Source organism: Elephantulus edwardii, unplaced genomic scaffold (genome assembly GCF_000299155.1).
Source record: "Elephantulus edwardii isolate Elephantulus edwardi_28Jun2011 unplaced genomic scaffold, EleEdw1.0 scaffold00195, whole genome shotgun sequence".
Classification (NCBI taxonomy): Eukaryota; Metazoa; Chordata; class Mammalia; order Macroscelidea; family Macroscelididae; genus Elephantulus; species Elephantulus edwardii.
The window spans coordinates 3,029,635-3,049,383 of record NW_006399945.1 but is presented as its reverse complement, the minus strand read 5'-3'; the positions used below and the strand labels follow the sequence as shown (position 1 = coordinate 3,049,383).

Sequence of the window (19,749 nt, the reverse complement as noted above, 5' to 3'; positions counted from 1 at the left end):
ATGTCTGGAGGGCAGGGACCACCGTGTGCTGTTGACACGATTACCCTCACACCACCTCCTGTAGCTCTTTGCACACAGAGGAGGTTCAAAGAAAGTTTAATTGAATTTAGCCAAACGCTTAAATAACAGGATGAGTTCTAGCTTGAACACCCAGAAGTCTAACATTTTCACATTATTGAGATAAGATCCTGAAATCATGGTCAAACAGTCCCTTCCTGCAGTCTCTCACTGCAGAGGCTCAAAGGTCTAGCAAACATTTTAAGATCCCCAACCGAAAAGTCAGAGAATTCAGATTGGTTTTTGCAAAGTCTGCTCCCAGAGAGGCTATGATCAGGAAAAATGCATCCCTGGATTCACAGCTGTTCGGAAGAGAACATTCAGAAGTGTGAAGGTAGTACCACTGGGGAAGATTGTGTGTATGTGTGTCGGGGAAGTAGGATGTGAAGGTAGGGGCCAAACACACAGGCCGAAGTGTGAGGCTGCTGCTGCCTTACCCGGGTGGTGGCATCCACGGTGACACCATGCTTGATCAGCACATCTGCCACTGGAACGTGGCCTTCTTGTGCTACCAGATGGAGAGGCGTGAGGCCACTCTGCAAAGGAAAAATGCACATCACCATCCAGTGCAGAATTCTAGGCCACAGTGCAAGTACTGAGGGAACGAACCCTGACTCTTCAGCAGCCAGTGAGCTTTTCTGTCCAGGGCAAAGCTCTTTCTGTTCTGGGCCTCAACATTCTCATCCAAACCAGGATATGGACCAATTAGATCAGGAGTCAGCAACTTTTTCTGTAAAAAGGCCAGCCAGTCAGTATTTTAGACTTGAGTTTCTGTTGCAACTCCTCAATTCTCCAGTTGTAATAAGAAAACAGTTAGAACTAAAACGTTATGGGCATGATTGTGTTCCAATAAAACTTGATTTACACAAACAGGTGGAGGGTCCTTCACTTATGTCTAAACTAGATAAACTTTAACGTACTTTCCAACTGTAACATTGCCCATTTCCAAGATGAAAAATGAGCTTCAGAGCCCTGGTTTCCTTATGAAGAAAACAAGGTTTATTACAGACCAGCCTCAAAAGTGGGATAACCCAGCTGAAGGGAGTCTGAAAGCAGTATGTGCCATTTAAATATGATTATTCTGATATCAGGCTAATGACAAAAGAGGATATAAGGTCATGCCGAGAGTGAAAGATCACATTCCTAGACTTCTCATCACAGCCTCCTCATGAGATATTAGTGCTATCAGAGAGCTTATTTAGCAAATGAGCACAAACCCAAATACATGATAAAGAAATAATATCTCAATAAAACCACTATGACAGAAGTAGTAGTTCTTTCTTAGTCTTTCTCGGGCATACTTTTAGAAGCTGATAGAAATGATGAAAAGTGTTCGTGTACTCATTCTCTAAGAAAGCTGTACACAATTTTATGTGTCATGCTTATACACCCTTGTTTGAAAGCCCCTAGTCAAAATATAGGTCAGAATGTTAATTTATTTTATTGTTATAGATAGACATCAAAACACACCAATTCAGCCAATTCTATATGCAGGATTTAGTGACATTGATCACTAGCTTCGAGTTAGATCAATACTCTTAAAAATAACTTCATTCATAGAAAATGAACTTTTAGCAGTACATTATCTAATACCTTCCTGAATATAACAGATCCCTGGCCTATGTTTGGGACTGTGGGCTGGAGGTTTTAATACTGATCTTCTGCGCAGATTCTTGAGTCAATCTATGTAGAAATGCATACTGGTGTCTAAGGGAAGGATCAGCAAAGGGTTGGCATTAGGCTCTGTTTATACTACTGACTGGCTTAGGACTATTCAATCTTGGCAATCTAATTCTGCTGCCTTATTGATAGAACAAAGATACACATCTTATAAAAGGTTGTTGGAGGGTTTATAGACAGACAGATACATGCATACGTGTGTGTGTACACGTCATCCACTAATCCAGAACCTGGGTAAGCACTCAGTATTCAGATAAACTATCTAGCTTGGGGACATTCACTCACACATCACTTGAGACAGCAGGACAAATGGGAAATGCAATATTTACCTTATTCCCCAGATTGCCATTGGCTTGTCTGGAGAGAAGCAGAGCGACCATCTCCGCGTGCCCCTCCTGGGCAGCCAGGTGGAGGGGTGTCACTCCTTGCACCGACTCGGCATTCGCTGACCCCCCATACTGCAGCAGACTGCGGGCCACCTCCATCTGGTTCTGCTTGGCAGCAATGTGCAAAGGCGTGTAGCCATTCTGAAATAGAAGAAATCACCTCGTGCCTGCTCACAGGAAGGCTGAGCTCACATCACGGTGCACCCCTTAACTTCTCAATCGTCTGCTCAGGCATCCACAGAGCAGGGCTGGTACCACTCAAGTGTCACTCAGGAGAGCAATCTATGTAAACAAACAAATAAGATCTCTGTGCTTCAGACAGCTCTCAAGGTTCCTATAGCCAGTAAATGTCTTGTTCTGATTTTGTTGTTGTTGCTGCTGCTTTGTTTTTGAACAGTCTCCTTTCTGTTGTCACACTCAGGCAAACTGCTAGGCTAGAAGTCATCAGGAACAGCTAGGATCCAATTAACCATCAGGCTAGATAAGTGAGTATATGACCCATCTTACAATAAGAACCAAACCTGTCACATAGTATATAAAGGAAAGGGATTTTCCTCTATGTGGTGGTCTTGTTTACCATCAAGCCGGAACCAACCCATAGCTGACCCTCCAGCGGGTTTTCAGAGGCAGTTAATCACACTGGAGGAGATTTTCCTACCTTCTCCCACAGAACAGCTGGTGCATTCAGACCTCGTGCCTTCAGTATTATAGTGCAGCTTCTTCCCACTAGGCTACCAGTGCCCCCTGGGCTTGCTTGCATCAAGGCAGCTTCAAGGTATGAAATGTGAAGGTATGGGAACTAGGCTTAGATTGACCCTTAGTTAACATGACGTGTGATCTTCAGTAAGATGTCCAATAATCTTGGCGTGTTTTTTTTTAGAAAAAAAATCCTTAAAAGTGGATATTAAAAAAAAAAATCAAACCCACTGGCACTGAGTTCAGTCCTATCCATAGCTAAGCTCCATCAGGTTCTGAGCTTATAAATCTCTACAAGAGACTGTGTCCATTTTTTTCTCCCTTAGAGAATCTGGTGGGTTTGAACCACTGACATTTTGGGCAGCAGCACAACTCTTAATGTATTATACCATCAGAGCTGCTTTCAAAGTGGACAATGGCATCTATCTGTTAATTGCTTAAAGTTGTTGGTATGGACCAAATAGCACACTGTATGTGAAAGTGCTTTCTACAATTAAATTTAAAAAAAAGTCAATAAACTTTTGTGCCATGGTTTTGCATGCTGCTTAGAGTGTGGCCTATGGGTTATTGGTTCAAAAGTCATCACATTATAAGGAGCCTGACTAAAAAAATCAACCAGGTCACTGCGGGCCGCTTATCTAGATAGTTATACTGGACAAGGGGTTGCCAGACCTTCTCAATGAAGGAAGCAGCGCATGGATTTGTACTCTGGACATGCTAATTATCCCACTGCTGGCAGGTAACTGTCCACGGAAGGGCTTCTTCGGTCATCACTATTACAAACTATTTTCACCTAACACTCTTCTTTGAACTTCACAGACATTAAACAAGGGAAGTAAAACAAAACTCCAAAAGAACAAACAAATTCTGCCTTGACAGGATGCGTACCACGGTGCTCCTTAAAGGCAAGGCTGGTAAACCTTGGTCTCACATACCCTGGGCATATTGTCAGGAAGGGCCAGTCCTTGGAAAGGACATCATGCTGGGAAAGTCAGATTGTCAGTGAAGAGGGGAAGGCTTTCTGAAAGACAGATGGGCTCAGAGACGGCAACAATGGGCTTGAGCAAGGCGGAGATGAGGACAATGGTGCAGGATGAGGGGCGGGTCATAGGGATGTTACAAGTAGACCTGATGGTGCCTAACCACAACAAAACAGGAACAGCCACTTCCCATCCCAGCAACCCACGTAAAACAAGGCAAAACGAACAGTTGCTATCAAGTCAATTCTGAATCACAAGGCTCCACCCCATGTGTTGGACTAGAACTATACTCCCCATGCTTTCAGTGACTGAATTTTCAGAAGTAGATTGTCAGGCATTTTTCTTGAAGTGCCTTTGGGTGGATGGGAACTTCCAATTATTCAGCTTTTACTGTTGCATATCATCGAGTCGGAACCGACTCATAGCTGATCCACTGGCAGGTTTTCAGAGGCAGTTAATTGCACAGGAGGAGATTAGCAGCCAAATTAACCATTTGCACCACTCAGAATGAACATCTATTATACATCTTATCTGACATCAGTTAGCAAATGGAACAACAAATAATCCAACCCTGGCCTTCTGACTCTAAATCCTGGCTTCATGAAACTACAGCAAGGTTTCTCAAATGCCAGCATACATACAAATCACTGGGGATCTTGTTAGAAAGCAGATTCGGATTCAGGAGAGCCCAGATCCAGCATTTCTAATAGGCTCCCAGGTGATGCCGTGGGTCTGGGACCACATTTTGAAAGACAAAGCCTGAGAGCACTCAGGGCGAAGAGGAGGCCAGGTCGGAGGGCCTCCTGGTAGGACTTTCTGGGCTGTGCCCAGCACAGTCCCACAACAGAGGGCTACCTAATGTGTGATTAGTTGTAAGGCCCATTGTTTCTTCATCTCAGCCAGTGTTCATCAGAGATCTGAATTCTCTTCTGGCCCGCCACTGTCTTACTGAGGAAAACAACACTGCTCATTCTGTTCTGCCAGGATAAAGAAAAAGAAAAAGAGGAAAAGAGGCTCAACACGGTAAAATAGACGTTTGGTAGCACTGAAGACAGCGGGAGTGTCAGTCTGTGAAAAAGATTTTTTTTTAAAAAAAAGATTTTATGTGAAAATGCAGGATATGAACAGGCACTTCACCGAAGACGACATTAAGATGGCTAACAAGCACATAAAGAAATGCTCAAAATCCCTAGCCCTAAGAGAGATGCAAATTAAAATAACTATGAGATATCATCTCACCCCAGTCAAAATAGCTAAATTTAACAGAACAGCAAGCAACAAATGCTGGCGAGGTTGTGGAGAAACTGGAACCCTGATTCACTGTTGGTGGGAGTGTAAAATGGTGCAACCCCTGTGGAAAGCAGTATGGCGCTTTCTCAAAAAGTTGCAAATAGAGATACCATTTGACCCAGCAATTCCACTACTGGGAATATACCCTGAAGAGACCACAGCTGACATCCAAGCAGATATATGCACACCCATGTTTATTGCAGCTTTGTTCACAATAGCAAGGATTTGGAAACAACCTAAGGGCCCATCAACAAACGAATGGCTAGAGAAGCTGTGGTATATTCGCACAATGGAATACTATGCTGCATTGAAAAACAAGAAACTCATGCAATATTATTCAAAATGGTTGACTCTGGAGAACATTATGCTGAGTGAAATATCCCAGTCACAAAAGGACAAATATTACATGATGCCACTGTTGTAGAATGGGACTAACCTAGGGGTTGGGGAGAGAATGAGTAAGATGGGTTCAATAATGTATATTGCACTGAAACAGAGGAGGGAGAAAACTGTTTAAAAGAGATATGTGACTAGGTATTTCTGTCATCACAGGAGTCTAGAGCGACGGCTCCATGGTGGAGGGGACCTGGGGGAGGGTTTGTAAAACAATGAAAGAATCTTTTCTTTTACTTTTCCATAATTTTTGACTCATGTACTTATAACTTGTTAGTTAAATTTATGTCTTCTAGGTTGCAACCCCCCCATGATACATCTTCAAGGATATTGTACGGCTAAGCACAATTAATAACAGTGCATCTAAATTCCAAAATCAATCTCCATAATAGTCTATGTGTTTCCTACTGTCAAAGGGGCCCTTTGGAGTAGTGAGAGAAGATCTTCACCCTGAAACCCACAGCGTCCCTTTTCAGCAGGAAGTAGCTAAGAGAATACGCCATCCCCTTTTCCTTATGAATCAGGGTGAAGTCTCTCTCAGGGAGGAGTGATAGGGAATGGCAAAGGACACACTGACAAAGGAGATTAATCAGAACTGACTTTGACAAGCACTGTGGCAATTGGACAATTAAAACAGACATTCGGATGGCGGGGGAAGAAGAACAAACTGGGGAGGAGGGTAGAGAGAATGGTGCAGCAATGAAGGAATGAAAACCCAAAATCCCTGTAAATGTTAATTAAAATTAATAAAATTTAATAATTAAAAAAATGAAAAAGATTTTATGTGAAAATGAAAGATGTAATTTACTAAAAGAATTAAATGGAATAAAAAATTATTCTCTTTGAAGGATCAGGTAAATCATCTGGTGTTCCTACTTTTTAGTGTTTTTAATTATAAGAAAACATGAAACTTTTCTTTTCCTATTTTGTACATGTAAAAAGGTTGCAATTCTGATTATAATAAAATGAAGTTGTTGTTGTTATTGCTGTTGTTGTTATGTGCTGTTAAGTTGCCTGCAACTCATAGTGACCCTATGAACAAAAGCCCTAAGCCCTGCTCTATCTTTTGCCAAACTTATTGTCTCTGACACATCTACCCCCACTACCCCAGTCACTGAATCAATCCATCTCATCAAGGGTCTTCCACTCCTGCGCTGTTGCTCTACCCTCCCAAGCATGATGTACATCTCCAAGGACTGGTCCCTCCTTACATGTCCAAAGTATGTCAGACTAAGCTTCAGAATCTTTGCCTCCAAGGAACCGCCTGGTTTCAGCCTCTCCAGGACGAATCTGTTTGTTCTCTTAGCAGTCCATGGTATATTCAACACTTCTCCAGCACCACAGTTCAAACTTAATTTTTTATTCATTTTTTTTGCTGGAAGGAGAGGTGAAGACAGAGATGTGGTTCAAAGGATTACACCAGGGATCTGGACACGGAGGGCCTGGGTTCCTGCACGTCATGCCATGTGGGGCTGGGTGACCTTGGAGAAGGAGTGAAGGTCTCAGGTTCCCTAAGAGGTGGATCACAGAGCATCTCTCTGCTCAGAGCTATTGTCAAGACAAGACAGGATGGGGCAAGTGAAGCGCCTTACCAGTACCTGGTCTAGAGGGGCCATTCCTTCTAAGAGAACAACTCAAACCCATTGTCACTGAATCTGAACGGACTCACACGTGACCCTCAGAGATGGCAAATCACATAGTCTGTTCATCTTTCTCCCTTTGGAGCAGCTGATTCGAACTGCCAACCTTCAGTTTGGCAGCACAACTTCTTAGCCATTAGGCCACCAGAGCTCCTCTTAAGGGCAACTAGGACTTCTTTTAATATATTCAGGACGTGTTGTTGTCACGTGTTCTCAAGTTCATTTTGGGCTCCAAACAATACAATGTGACATGGAAGAACTGCTCCATACAATTCTAGGAGATAATCTGTCCAGGAGCCTTGGGCTCCTCTAGGCCAGGTACTGGTAAGGTCAGGTTGGTCTACTGAGGTGCTGCTGAGAGCTTCAAATTGCCAACCTTTTATTCAGTTGCCTGGCTTTTAACAAGTATGTCACCAAGGCTTCTCCAGGACAACTGCAGAGGAATCTTAAGTAAATTCATGGAAAGATAAGTAGAGGCCTCAGGCTTCTTGGGCAGCTGTGAATGTCCACCCTGGCAAGAACAATCCTCTATCCTGGCCAAGGTAAGTTTGCGTGGGACACAGATGGGGTTAGAACCCAGAGCAAGTTGTCAATCCCAGCAGAGGGGCCTCTGTGCTTCCTCAGAGCCAGGATTAAAGGAAATGAATGACCTCCCTGGAGGGGCAAGGTGAAATAGGAAGAGGTTGGGAAGGTTTATGTGCTAGAGAAAGGCTCTAGGAGCCAAAGGAAAGGAACTCATCCCAAGGAATGCACATGAGAAAAATCTGCCAAAATGTTAAAACAATATCAGCATCAAAATTAGAAAGCGCAGGATTGGTTTGGGTGTAGAAAGATTTGCATGTGAAATTCTACAAAATTGCCAGACTACTTTGCAAAGTATTTTTTTTTGCCTTGGCAACAAACCCCATCTGTACAGAGTTTGTGCTTGGATTCAGTTCTCCTTAAAGACCGTGAACCTGACGCCTGTTTCTTTTACATAAGTAGGAGAGTGAGGAGGAGGGGAGTCCAGGTTTTTATTTTTAGAGGCAGGAGTAACTCAACGTCTCAGCAGCGCTGCCTGCTTCCTCTACGTAGTGACGCGGAGCTTTCTACAACAGAGCAGAGACAGAAGCCCAAGGAAACAAGGGGGAGGGGGGAATCTGGGCGATGCTGTGTCTGCAGAAAAGTGACGCCGTAAAATTATGATGAGCATGCGTTCTGAGGAGGGAAAATGAACTGCAGCCTCGCGCAGGTTTTCTGAGTCGGTGGCATCTGCCCTGCAGTCAGCAGGTGCCCCAGTGCTTCCTCTGCAGCTGCCCACGCTTGTCTGAGGTCTGGTCCAAGTGCTGGGCTCTGCTTGCTCATAAATAAATGACCCTGCTACTGCTAGAAAGACAAACAGGTTCATCGAAGAGAGAGTGAGATCAGTCTGCTCCTTGGAGGCAAGGATTCTGAAGCTTTGTCTGACATACTTTGGACATGCTGCAAGGCAGGACCGGTCCTTGGAGAGGGACACCATGCTTGGGAGAGTGGGGGGACTGCGCAGCAGAGGAAGACTCTTGATGAGATGGATTGATTCAGTGACTAGAGTAATGGGGTTGGTGTGTCAGAGACAGTGCGATTGGCACAGGATGGAGCAGGGTTTAGTGCTGTTTTACATAGGGTCGTTATGAGTTGCAGGTGACTTGACGGCATATAACAACAGCAAAAACTGCTCGTGGTCCCTGGCTGCCTTATCAGACTGCGAGTGCTCAGAGCTCAGGAACTGCGAGTATTTTTTGTATTCTTCACCTTGTGCTCACTCTTTTTTCTCCCTCCGCCACACTGCAACCCTCTCTTCCAAAAGCGCCCTTTCTGCCCACCTAAGCAAACACTACACTCATATAACTTTACACTTCCACTGGGCGGCAGTCTGTTCCCCAAAACTTGTCTTTGTGTGCAGGCCTTTATCCCTTCACCTCATACTACGGCCATCTGCTCCGGAGCCTCTAGGGTTACCTGGAGGATCTTGCTCTGAGCAGTTCATGCCACAGGGTAGGTAAAGTAGGCGCATTAGAAGTACGAGTTAATGTGCAATACAGAAAATGACGTGCCACCTTCAAAACAAACAAACAAAAAAAAATCACACTCCCTAGAAAGATGGAACTCATAAAAGAAATAAATTAGGGGCGATTATTTAACTTTACATCAAGGTTCCAGCTAATTCTCCCACTGTCAGAAGATTTCTCAGGTGTGATGACTTCACCCTCAGCATCAGAATAGCTGGAACTGAACTGGTTAAAAACAAGACTTCTTGGCCTTTGTGAAGTTTCAGGGAATTTGAATCTCCACGTACAAGTCTCTTTGCTCCCAAAGAGATTCTTATCGGAGCTGAACTTTGACAATCAGTTTACAAAATTCAGCTGACATGCAGCTGCCGGGGGAATACATTTGCTTTGTGAGGTGGCCTGTTGGTAAGAAGTGTTGCCCATTTCCTATCCCACTGCTAGTTTTAAAATAACAACAGTTATGCTGCAGGTAACATTTATGTAGAGGAGGTGATATTTCTGAATTAAAAATTTTAAAAAACCCAAAACAAAAAACTCATCAGCTGCTTCTGAAACAACCTTTCCTGAAGCTCTGGCCTACGGCCTACTCTTCTGGGGTCAAATATGAGACGGTCTGAACCAAGACCTAGAAGTCTGTGAAGGGCAGGGCCTTACCCAAGCAGGACTGTGTGGGGAGCCGCCTCGGGGAAGCAGCAGCTTGACGATATCCAGGTTGTTGTGATGAACAGCCACGTGCAGAGGAGTCAAGCCCGTCTACAGAGGGATTAAATGGAGAAGAAAACAGCCTTCACTCCAGTGCACGTTCTTTCAGGATCCCTTTGGCTTTGTTGTTTGCAAGGATTCCCCATGCACCGTGGGACCAGACCATTATGATTCATCGAGTTTTCATGGGTGGGCGGAAGAGCTTGAGCAGGCCTTTCTTCCTAGCCTGACTTAGTCTAGATGCTCTACTGAAACCTGCTCAGCATCCTAGCAACACCCAAGCCCCCCACTGACACTGGGAGAGGCTGCACTGGACTGAGGTCAATCTGGCTCGACTGCTGTTGTGAGGTGCCATGGTCAGCGCTGACTCACTGCGACCCCATGAACCACAGAACAAAATCTGCCTGATCCTGCAGCATTCTCAGCTTTTAGTTCCATCTGCCAAACACAAACCCACTGCTGCAGTCACTGTGTCAACCTATTTCATTGTGAGCCTTTCTCTCTTTTGTTGGCTCCTTTACTTTTCCAAGTATATCTTTCTCCAAGAGACTGACTCTTCCCATATGAAAAATGAAAATTCCACCATGGAACCACCAATATCTCCCTATACAAGAAATATAAACATAGTTCTAGAACCAAGCATGGCACAGAGACACTAAAATACATAACCAGCTAGACTGGGACAACCTCATCATTCTTGTGGGGATGAGCTGGCCTGGGAGGCAAGGAAATCAAAACACTCTCAAATTACCCAGTGTCGGATTACTCAAAAGGCCAAGTAAGCATGGGATTGTTTGTGTCACTACCCATGTTTTCACTACATCAAAGATTCTGCTTCTAGGTATGGCTGGCATCTGTCTCCCTTCCAATTCCACATCCCTGATCATTCAGTAAGTAAGCACTAATAAGCGTGTGCTTACCTTGCTTTAGATAACCTACTCCTGCACTCAGGGCAGGCTACCAATTCTTCCTGAAATGGCAAAGACTTTGAGAGAAAGAGCAGTTTTCCCTAGAGGGCTGTCCCAACACAGGCTTATTATGTAAGAGATACAACTCACAACTAATAAAGTGTAATTTTTGCTTTTCCCCTTCACCTAGAGAATTAAAGGGGGTTAGAACTCACTTTTCCAGCTGCGTTGGGGTGTGCATCTCGTTCCAGCAGCACCTCTGCTACCTTGACCTTCCCATACTTAGCCGCCAAATGGAGAGGGGTAAATCCTTTCTGAGGAGAAACACAGGCCATCAGGACTAAAGGGAGCCATAGCGGACCTCCTCAGAGAAGGGGCCCATGACAAAGGGGGCTTACAATCTTCACTGGCACAGAGACGCCAATAAAATAAAGGACAAAGCCATTTTGGATCCATCCAAGAGACCAAGACCTTGGGAATCAGCAGCTTCCATTTGTACTTCTGTGATACTGGACAAGCCACTAGGCATTGACATTTGAATGCTGGCCACTGTTGGGCAGCGGCTGAATCCAATACCTATGAAGGTTTTGTCAAGAGTGCATGCTCAGGGAACAGTTACATCTCTGTGATAAACACCAGATGGCCAGGTAGGTGTGTGAGAAACTGTGGTTCCCCACTTTTCCTGGGGAAGGTTGACAGCATATCAGGCCCGCAGATGGCAGCCAGTCCTGTAGAGGCCACCTTCCCCAACTGCTGGCAATCATTGCCATCAAGGTAACAAGAAGATCAGACAGGTACTCCTCCCCTCCCCACACCACACCACACCACACCACACCACACCACACCACACCACACCACACCACACCACACTACGCCTCTGCTATAGCCAGCCTTGCTTTCCTGAGAGGAAAGGAGCAAGAGGAAGAGGAGGCGGAGGAAGGCTGTACCTTGGTCATGCAGGCCTGGGACGCTTCCTTTTCCAGAAGTGCCAAGGCTGTTTCCACATGGCCCTCGCGGGCTGCCGTGTGCAGGGGGGTGTGCCCGGCAGTGGTGGCCAGGTTAGGGTTGGCATTGTTTTCCAGCAGGAGTTTCACCATGTTTGTGTGGCCGATGCGAGCTGCACAGTGAAGTGGGGTCTGGTCATCCTGGACCCCAAAGTGAAAATAAAGAATGAGAATGTTGAGCTTCTGCAACCCATTTTACAGAGAAGAAAGCTGAGGGCCAGGGAAGTGAAGAGACTCTCATGATGTTACATGGGTAGATGAAAACCTGGGATTCAACCCAGGTTTCTAACTTACAGAAATAAGTATCCTCTATTCGATTAAATGGGCTATTTCCAGGCTGGGAAGATAAGTGGAATGGCTGGATTTTGCTAAGGTGTGTTTTCTGGTTTGGGGTTGAGGCTAGAGTGTGGCTTTTGTTCACAAAGGGCATGAGCTGCTTGGATTTGGCCTTGTATTTAAAAAGGCTTTGGGGCCCTCAGGCCTGTGGCCCTCGGACCTGCTTTTTGTGGAGCTCCCTAATAAAACAGGCTTGGAAGCAGGAGTGGCATGCACTTCCAAAATAAGCTTGCCTCCAGAATCTTTATGATTCAGTTTTGTCTTCAAGACTTTTGTTCATAGGGTCGCTGTGGGTTGTCTATGACTCTTAACAACAACAATAGCAATTCCATTCAATCCTTCAAATTTGTTGTTATTCCAATTTTGCTCCTCAATGGCCCACAGAGCTCTGATGATGCAATGGTTAAGTGCTTGGATGATAAACACTTAGCACTCAGCTAAACACTTTGGCTGCTAACGCAAGAGGTCAACAATTTGAACTCATGAGTAACTACATGGGGAAAAAATGAGGCGGTGATCTGACTGCATAAAGATTACAGCCTAGAAAACCTCATGGGGCAGCTCTTCTGTGTCTCATAAAGTCACTGTGAACTAGAACTGACTCAATTCAATGGCACACAAGAATAACTCAAAGGCTCAGCTCTCCCATCTGTAAAATGGGAGTAATAATATCTCCTTCATAGGCTGTGGTTCAGATAAGGCAGGTCACGTACAGACATTGTTTTGGATAATATCTGGTGCATAATAAGCCATGTGTACCAGAGTAGTATTCAAGGCTGTGGCTTTTCAGAAGCAGAGTACTAGGCCTTTCGTCTGCATCACCTCTGGGTGGACTCAAACCTACAAGCTTCTGATTAGCAGCTATTAATCATTTGTTCCCTCCCGTTCCTAAAAAAATGTTTGTAGTCAGTAAATTGTGGTTGCTGTTACTGTCTTCTGCATAGTGCCTGGGTGGACACTCATCTCTGAGCTCCACTTTCTTTGTCTCTATGCCGAGGTGGGGTTGGGTGGGATTTCGGAAGGCTTTGTTGGAGGGGAAGGTGACCTTGTGCCCTCCCTCTACCCTACTTCCTTCTTATGCCTGAAGGCGAAAAGTATTAAATCACTTTTGCCATTGGGCCTGGAAAGCATTCCTTATGTGGCCCAAACACCAATCCCTGATTAAATTCTCAACAGAGCGTTTTAAACTTTTCAACTCTAAACAGTTGTCTGTTAGGCTAGGAAAGCCTGGTTTTGGCTATATTCATTCAACTTGCAAATTCAGAAGTTTTCTCTTTACTTTCCCAGTTCTTGAAAAAGACTGTGTTACCATAAGAGAGGATCATCTATTTCTAGGTCAAGTAATGCCTTACTTATTGTAAACATTGCTCCAAAAAGCTGTTACTTTTCTTATCCCATGTAGGCTATCATCATGAAACCCTTTAAATCCAATAAACACTGCAGGCCAGACAGCTGTGTTCTTTTGACTTGAAGTTTTCATTATCCTAAAAAAAATGAATAGCTCTCTAACATGGAAATATTTCCTACCGAATCAGAGACTTTACAGCGATCTAAATGAGAATGACAAGTAATCTTTTTGCTACAAGCTCTGCAGCCGGGCCTCTAATTAGGATGGATTTCTTCCCATTGCACTGGAATTGCTCACACGCCAGGAGCCCTCCCTGTCCACCTCCAAAACTCACCTTGGCCTTGGCATTGACTTTGGCTTTGTTCTGGAGTAAATATTTGGCCACTTCTGTGTGTCCTGCTCTGGCTGCCATATGTAAGGGGGTCTCCACTTTCTGTAAAATAACAAAATTATTGAAGTACTAATACATGCTGGATTTCCGAAAGCACACACACACACAGAGCCTAAAGAGCCAGCTCTGAGCATCTTGGTAGGGTTTCATCTAAGAGGTGGAGTTACCCCAGCAAGCAGCCGGCGGTGGGGGGTGGGGGGTGTTCTCGGCACACAGAAAAGTGAACGTCAGAGCTAATGAATGTTAAACAGTGTAAATATATTCCCAGATAACACTTACAGAAGTTTCCAAATTATGGTCTGAAATAAAAGCCCAAGGTTTACAGATGTGTGAAAAGCTTAACTGGGAAATCATCTGTACCTGGGGATGCTCCCCTCTTGTCTGAAGCTAAGTCTGAGAATTCTGCCTCCATCCCAGGAGAGGAGAGATCAGGAGCTCAGGGGAAAGGGCCTGGCTCTCCTCATAACTCACCACGTTGGAGACATTGGGGGACGCACCCCGCTGCAGCAGGTTCTTCACGATGGGAAGGTGCCCCATGAAAGAAGCCACGTGGAGAGGGGTCAGGCCAGACTGGAACACACAAGAGAGGGCTGAGAAAGGAGTTCTCTGCTCCACCAAAGAAGAGAGAGGAAGGCCGGGCCAAATGCTGTCTTGTCTCCAGGGACTCCCCAAATGGTTCCATAAGAAAAGGAGGTAAATTGAAGTAGGTTTGCTTCTTAGAAAATCAGCTGGGGGAAGAATCACTGCAGGGCAAGATCTGCCCACCTGGACAACTTGAAAAACCTCAGCTGATCTTGGAAAATTCCTTGAGACATGACACACATTCCCTTGTCCTAGTTCCCCCTGATTTATTCCTTGGAGCAATTTACATTTCAATTTTTGTCTCACAGTTGCACAATATGCAACAGTGCACCCACGATCTGACAAACCCCTCTCAGAGAAGGGAACCGCGCATGCTACCCGGACAGGAGCTCAGGGCGGGCACTGCGCATGCCTCGGCATTGTCTCCTACCTCGGTGACGGCGTCAATAGAGGCTCCGGTCTTCAGCAGCAGCTCCATGACACGAATATGGTTCTTCTTGCAGGCGATGTGTAAGGGGGTGAAGCCATTCTGCAGCCCCACACAGAGAGAAACAAGGGGGAGAACTTACACACCAGCCAAGAGACACGCAGAACAGCACCATGCTCTCCGGCAAGGTGGCCTCTGCCACCACCACTTAGATTTGCAGAGAACAAATGCCATTGAGACAAATCGCATAGAAGATAGCACCATTCACTTAAGACATCAAACATGTTCCTGAGCATGTTCCTTATAAGCTTTAAAAAAACACCTTAATGCCCCAAAGAGCTTACTGTGTAAAGTTACCTGCCAGGACATTTACGGTAGAGAAGGCTTCTGTGTAGCAGCTCATCCTCTCACTTCCCCGAAACCACTGATAATTTTAGTAAAAATGGATTTCTGTATATCAGCTCTGCTTTAGAGTGCTGTATTAGAATGTAAAGCCCATGAGGGCAGGGGTTTTGTTCATTTGTTCGTAATGGCTTTATCTCTCTGGTACAGTGGGTTACTGGGTTTTTTTAACCCTTTGGGAGAATTTGGCAATGTCTAGAGACATTTTGCTTGTCACAGCCTGAGGGCAAGAGTAGGGTTTAGTTACTGTTGGCTTGTTCTGTGACAAAGCAAGGCTTGCACAGGGCAGCCCCTTACAGTAAAGAGTTGTCAGGTCCAAATGTCAGTGATGGGCGTTTGAGAGGCCCAGCAATAGCACAGAACCTGACAGCTGGCAAATTCTCAATGGAAGAGTTTTTGAGTGAGTGAATAAGCCATTCTCCACTATCCCTGGCTGTCTCTCAGTTGTCCGGTGGGAATGGTCAGTGGGCAGCATGCTTAGTGCAGAGCTCCAGCCCCACCACAGCCCAGAGGACCCTGGGAGCCCCTGGCTGAGGGAGGTGGGAGTAGAACCATTGTTGCAGCACAGAATTTGCATTAAATCTAAATGCATGTCTCTGCAAATGCTATTTGAAGAGAAAGCATGTTGGGTTCAGGCTACTTAAATTACTCTTAAAGCAGGCAAGAGCCAAATTATCCCTCTCATAAATTCCTGCCCTGAGCTCCTGGCCTGTTTAAGAATGGACAGGCAGCTCCACCCCACCAACATAAGCATGGACATTGCCTCTGGAACCAGGTCTTCTGGGTCCAAATCTCTTTGACTTCAATTTGTTAAATGGAGGCCACGGTCACTGAACACAAGAAGTGATACACAGCTTGAGGTGCGGTAATCTATAGTAAAGGATGAGTCAAGGCCAAGCGAAGGTGCCTTAGTCTACCATCTGAGCCTACGTGGACTCTCACGCCCCTGAGTCTTCAAAGCAGTTCCAGGTGCAAGCTGTTGCCTTTCCCTTGAGGCTCTGCCATCCAGCCCTGCTCCTGTCCCCTCTGCCCGTGTCCATCCATCCTTCCTCCAATAGCCCCCCACTCACCAGGGCTCTGGAGTTTGGTTTGGCCCCTTTATCCAAAAGGACCTTGGCCACTCTGTGATGACCACAGTGGGCGGCCACGTGGAGTGGAGTCAGGTGGTCCAGCGTGATGTCATCTATTTCTGCGTTGTATTGCAATAGAAGTCGGACACAGTCGAGATGGTCTCCCTGAGCCGCCATGTGAATTGGGGACAAGCCATTCTAGGTGGGGAAGGGAGAACAAGCAATCACAAAGGTGTCTCGAGGCAGAAGAGGAAAATCCAGGATGGTGATTCCAGCCTCACTTCCTACTTCTTGCCTGCACGATGCCTCCACACAGCTCCTGAGTGAGCTAGGCTCATTGGGAGCTCTGCATTCTTGCTGGTTGACTACTTTCTATCTAGCCAAATCCCCCAAAGTCAGCTGCAGCATGAAAACTTCCCAGACCGCACCAGTCTCCTAAGGCTTTTGGTGTTGTACCACTACTTTGTGTTCAGGCATTTGCCTAAGTGTATTCACAGTTACCTTTTCAGGCGTGTGTATCTCCTGTCATTACTTACAAGCTTCCTAAGATCAGTGGCTGTACCCAATATATCTTACATGTCCCACAGTGTCTAGTAACACACACACCCCAAATGAAAAAAGCCACCCCACTGACATCAAGTCTATTCCAACTCCGAGCAACCCAATAGGACCACATGGAATTCCCTGATACGGTTCCCAAGGCTGCAAATCTTTATGCCAGGAGACTGCCCGTCTTTCTTCTGAGGAGTGACTGGTGGATTCAAACTTCTGACCTTCCTCTTAGTAGCCCAACACAGGTGCAAAATGCACTACACCATGAGAGCTCTTTTAATGCTCACAATGGTCCTTTATTAAAGGGACTTTGGAAGGATGAATGACAAGGACGTAAAATGTGGATCTAAATCCCTCTGTTCATTGATACCAACAAAAGCCTATGATTAAAAAATTTCTAGGATCTCTGGTGGCCTAGTGGCAAGGAGCTGCACTGCAATACTGAGGGTGTATGGTTCGAATACACCAGATGCTCCACTGGACAAGGATGGGCAGTTTCCTCCTGTGTCAATTGGATCTGGTTCGATGGCACACAGCAACAACAACAATATAAAATAAAGTTTCACTAAAAAATGTGTAAAAAACTTTCTATAAAGACTTTTACTGTTTCTCCAACTGTAGTTTGTTAAGGGGGAGGGGAAATAAAGACAAAGGAGAACGAGTCACTCATTCATTCAAATATCAATTAAACAAATATTTAATAAGTGTTTAATGAGCATCAGGTATGGATTAAGCTTTGAGGAGAGGTAATTGTTTGTGGAGAGAATAAGATAACCTCCAGCTTAAAAAAAAATCTAGCTTGGTTGTTAAGGGGCAGAGACCTGAGTGAGGCAAATAGTTAATAAGCTTGCTGTTAACTGAAAGGTTGTAGGCTTGAGTTCTCCCTGAGGGTGTCATGAAGGAAAAGCTTGTTGATTTACATCAGAAAACTCAGCCATTGGAAACTCTAGGGAGCACAGTTTTATCACATGGGCCATCATGAGCTGGAATTAGCTTAATAGTAACTGATTACGTAATAGGTGTGAAAACAGATAACTTATTGGCATCAGTGTGATAATGTGAGGTTTTCTGGGGTATTAAATCATACGGGAGATTCCCCATCTTTCTCCCGTGGAGCAGCTGGTGGAGTCAAACCACGTACTTCTAGGTTGGCAGCATAACTCCTTGTCACAAGGCCACCAGAGCTCCCTAATCAAAGCACATGTGCAAATGAGGACAGAGTCACTGATAAGCAAAGACCATGGGAAGGGACTTCCTGGAAGAGGTGTATTCTGTGTTAGGTTTTGACTAGTATGGAATGGGAGTTCATCAGGCAGACAAAAGCAAAGAATAATCCAGTGAAGGGAACAGTTTGCCACAAGGCCACAGAGGTAGCAATCCTAGGAGGACTCAAGGGTCCGTATGGGTCTTAAGAAGGTAAGGTGTGATAGGGAGCCTGGAGCTGGGGCTGAACAGGTAGGTAGCAGCTTCATCATGAAAGCTATATGAGCTAAGGAACTCAGACTTCAGATTTCAGAGAGTGAACACGGAGAGAAATATTCTCAGCAAGGAAGACACACAATCAGACTGGATGGCTGCTAATAGCAGTTACCACTAATTGCATTCTAGAGAGGTCACACACCATATTCCCCAATTCTTTGAAAAGCTGGAAGTTTTCAATAAAACACATCTTTTTAAGCCACATTTTAATAATTTGGATAATCCAAATAATTTAATAACTTAGGGACATTTATGTAAGTTTAAATACAGGGCTTCTGTGGAAAGAATTTGAGAATTGCTAATTGAGGGTACTGTGGTGGCCAAGTAGGTTAAGGAGTTAAGCTGTCAACCCAAAGTCAGGCAGTTCAAATCCACCAGCTGCCCAATGGGATGAAGATGGGCAGTCTCCTCCTGTGCAATTTAGAGCCTCCAAAAACTCACTGGAGGATCAGCTATGAGTCAGTTCTGACTCAATGCACATAACAGCAACATTATTATAACTGGTGATAAGAGTTCTTCTGTCTTCACCTATGCAAGGACTTTTTACTTATATGTACTGCTAAAGACGTTATTTCACTTGATCACCCCAACAGTTCCAGAAAACAGGTGTAGAGCTTTCTAGATCAGGAAACTGGTACAGATAGAATAAGAGATAAGCTCAGAGTTACAAAGCAAATAAGCAGCGGATGGGAAGATAAATGCAAAATGAAAGCGTTAGTGGAGGATACAGTTCTACTGTGCATATATGGAGTCAGAAAGAACTAAGAACTACAAACCAGCACCCAATACACGCATGCATACAAAGGGCCAGCCTGGATAATGTGAAATGTGCCTCAGATGAAAAATAACTTGAGTACTCAGATGATACTTTGTTGGGAAATACATTTGATTGTCGTGCAATTATGTGACAGAGAACTGCTCACAGACAATCACTTCATTGGTCATGAATGGGCTTGGTTTCTGCTGTGCTACTTGGCAAGTCTTCTAAATTCAAAGAAGGGTACAGTGGCCCTGGAGAAGGTACAGGTGGTGTTGTGTAGTCTGCGTTAGCCCAGGAAGATGTCACATTAGAACCAAAAGATGAGAAGTATTTTTTCCACTTTGTTTTGATTTATTTCACTTGTCTAGCCCATACTCCTAACACTTCTCAGAGTGTTTGGTTTCTCTTACAACCTGAATAGCTCTGGGGATCTGCCTTTTCTGGAGCCAGGATGAAAAAGATAGGGATTGACCTAGATGGATGGTTGGCAAGCTACAGGCCCCACAACAATCTGGCCTGTTACCTGTGTTTGTAAATAAAGTTTTATTGGAACACAGCCATTAGTTTACATATTGTTTATGGCTGCATTCATCTTACATTGGCAGAATTGAATGTGGAAACAAATGTCGTTGCCTACAA

At 44.9% G+C, this 19,749-nt stretch overlaps 1 protein-coding gene across 1 annotated transcript in view; it reads right to left on the bottom strand.

Moving 5' to 3' along the window:
• ANK1 (ankyrin 1, erythrocytic) overlaps positions 1-19,749 on the bottom strand; it is a 131,392-nt gene that overhangs the window by 49,126 nt on the left and 62,517 nt on the right. Inside the window, exons 10-18 of the mRNA XM_006897006.1 lie at positions 16,320-16,517; positions 14,851-14,949; positions 14,310-14,408; positions 13,782-13,880; positions 11,707-11,904; positions 10,975-11,073; positions 9,804-9,902; positions 2,067-2,264; positions 495-593 (exon numbers count right to left, since the gene is read on the bottom strand). Coding sequence (XP_006897068.1) covers positions 495-593; positions 2,067-2,264; positions 9,804-9,902; positions 10,975-11,073; positions 11,707-11,904; positions 13,782-13,880; positions 14,310-14,408; positions 14,851-14,949; positions 16,320-16,517 — 1,188 coding nt within the window. The remainder of the gene's footprint in view (positions 1-494; positions 594-2,066; positions 2,265-9,803; positions 9,903-10,974; positions 11,074-11,706; positions 11,905-13,781; positions 13,881-14,309; positions 14,409-14,850; positions 14,950-16,319; positions 16,518-19,749) is intronic.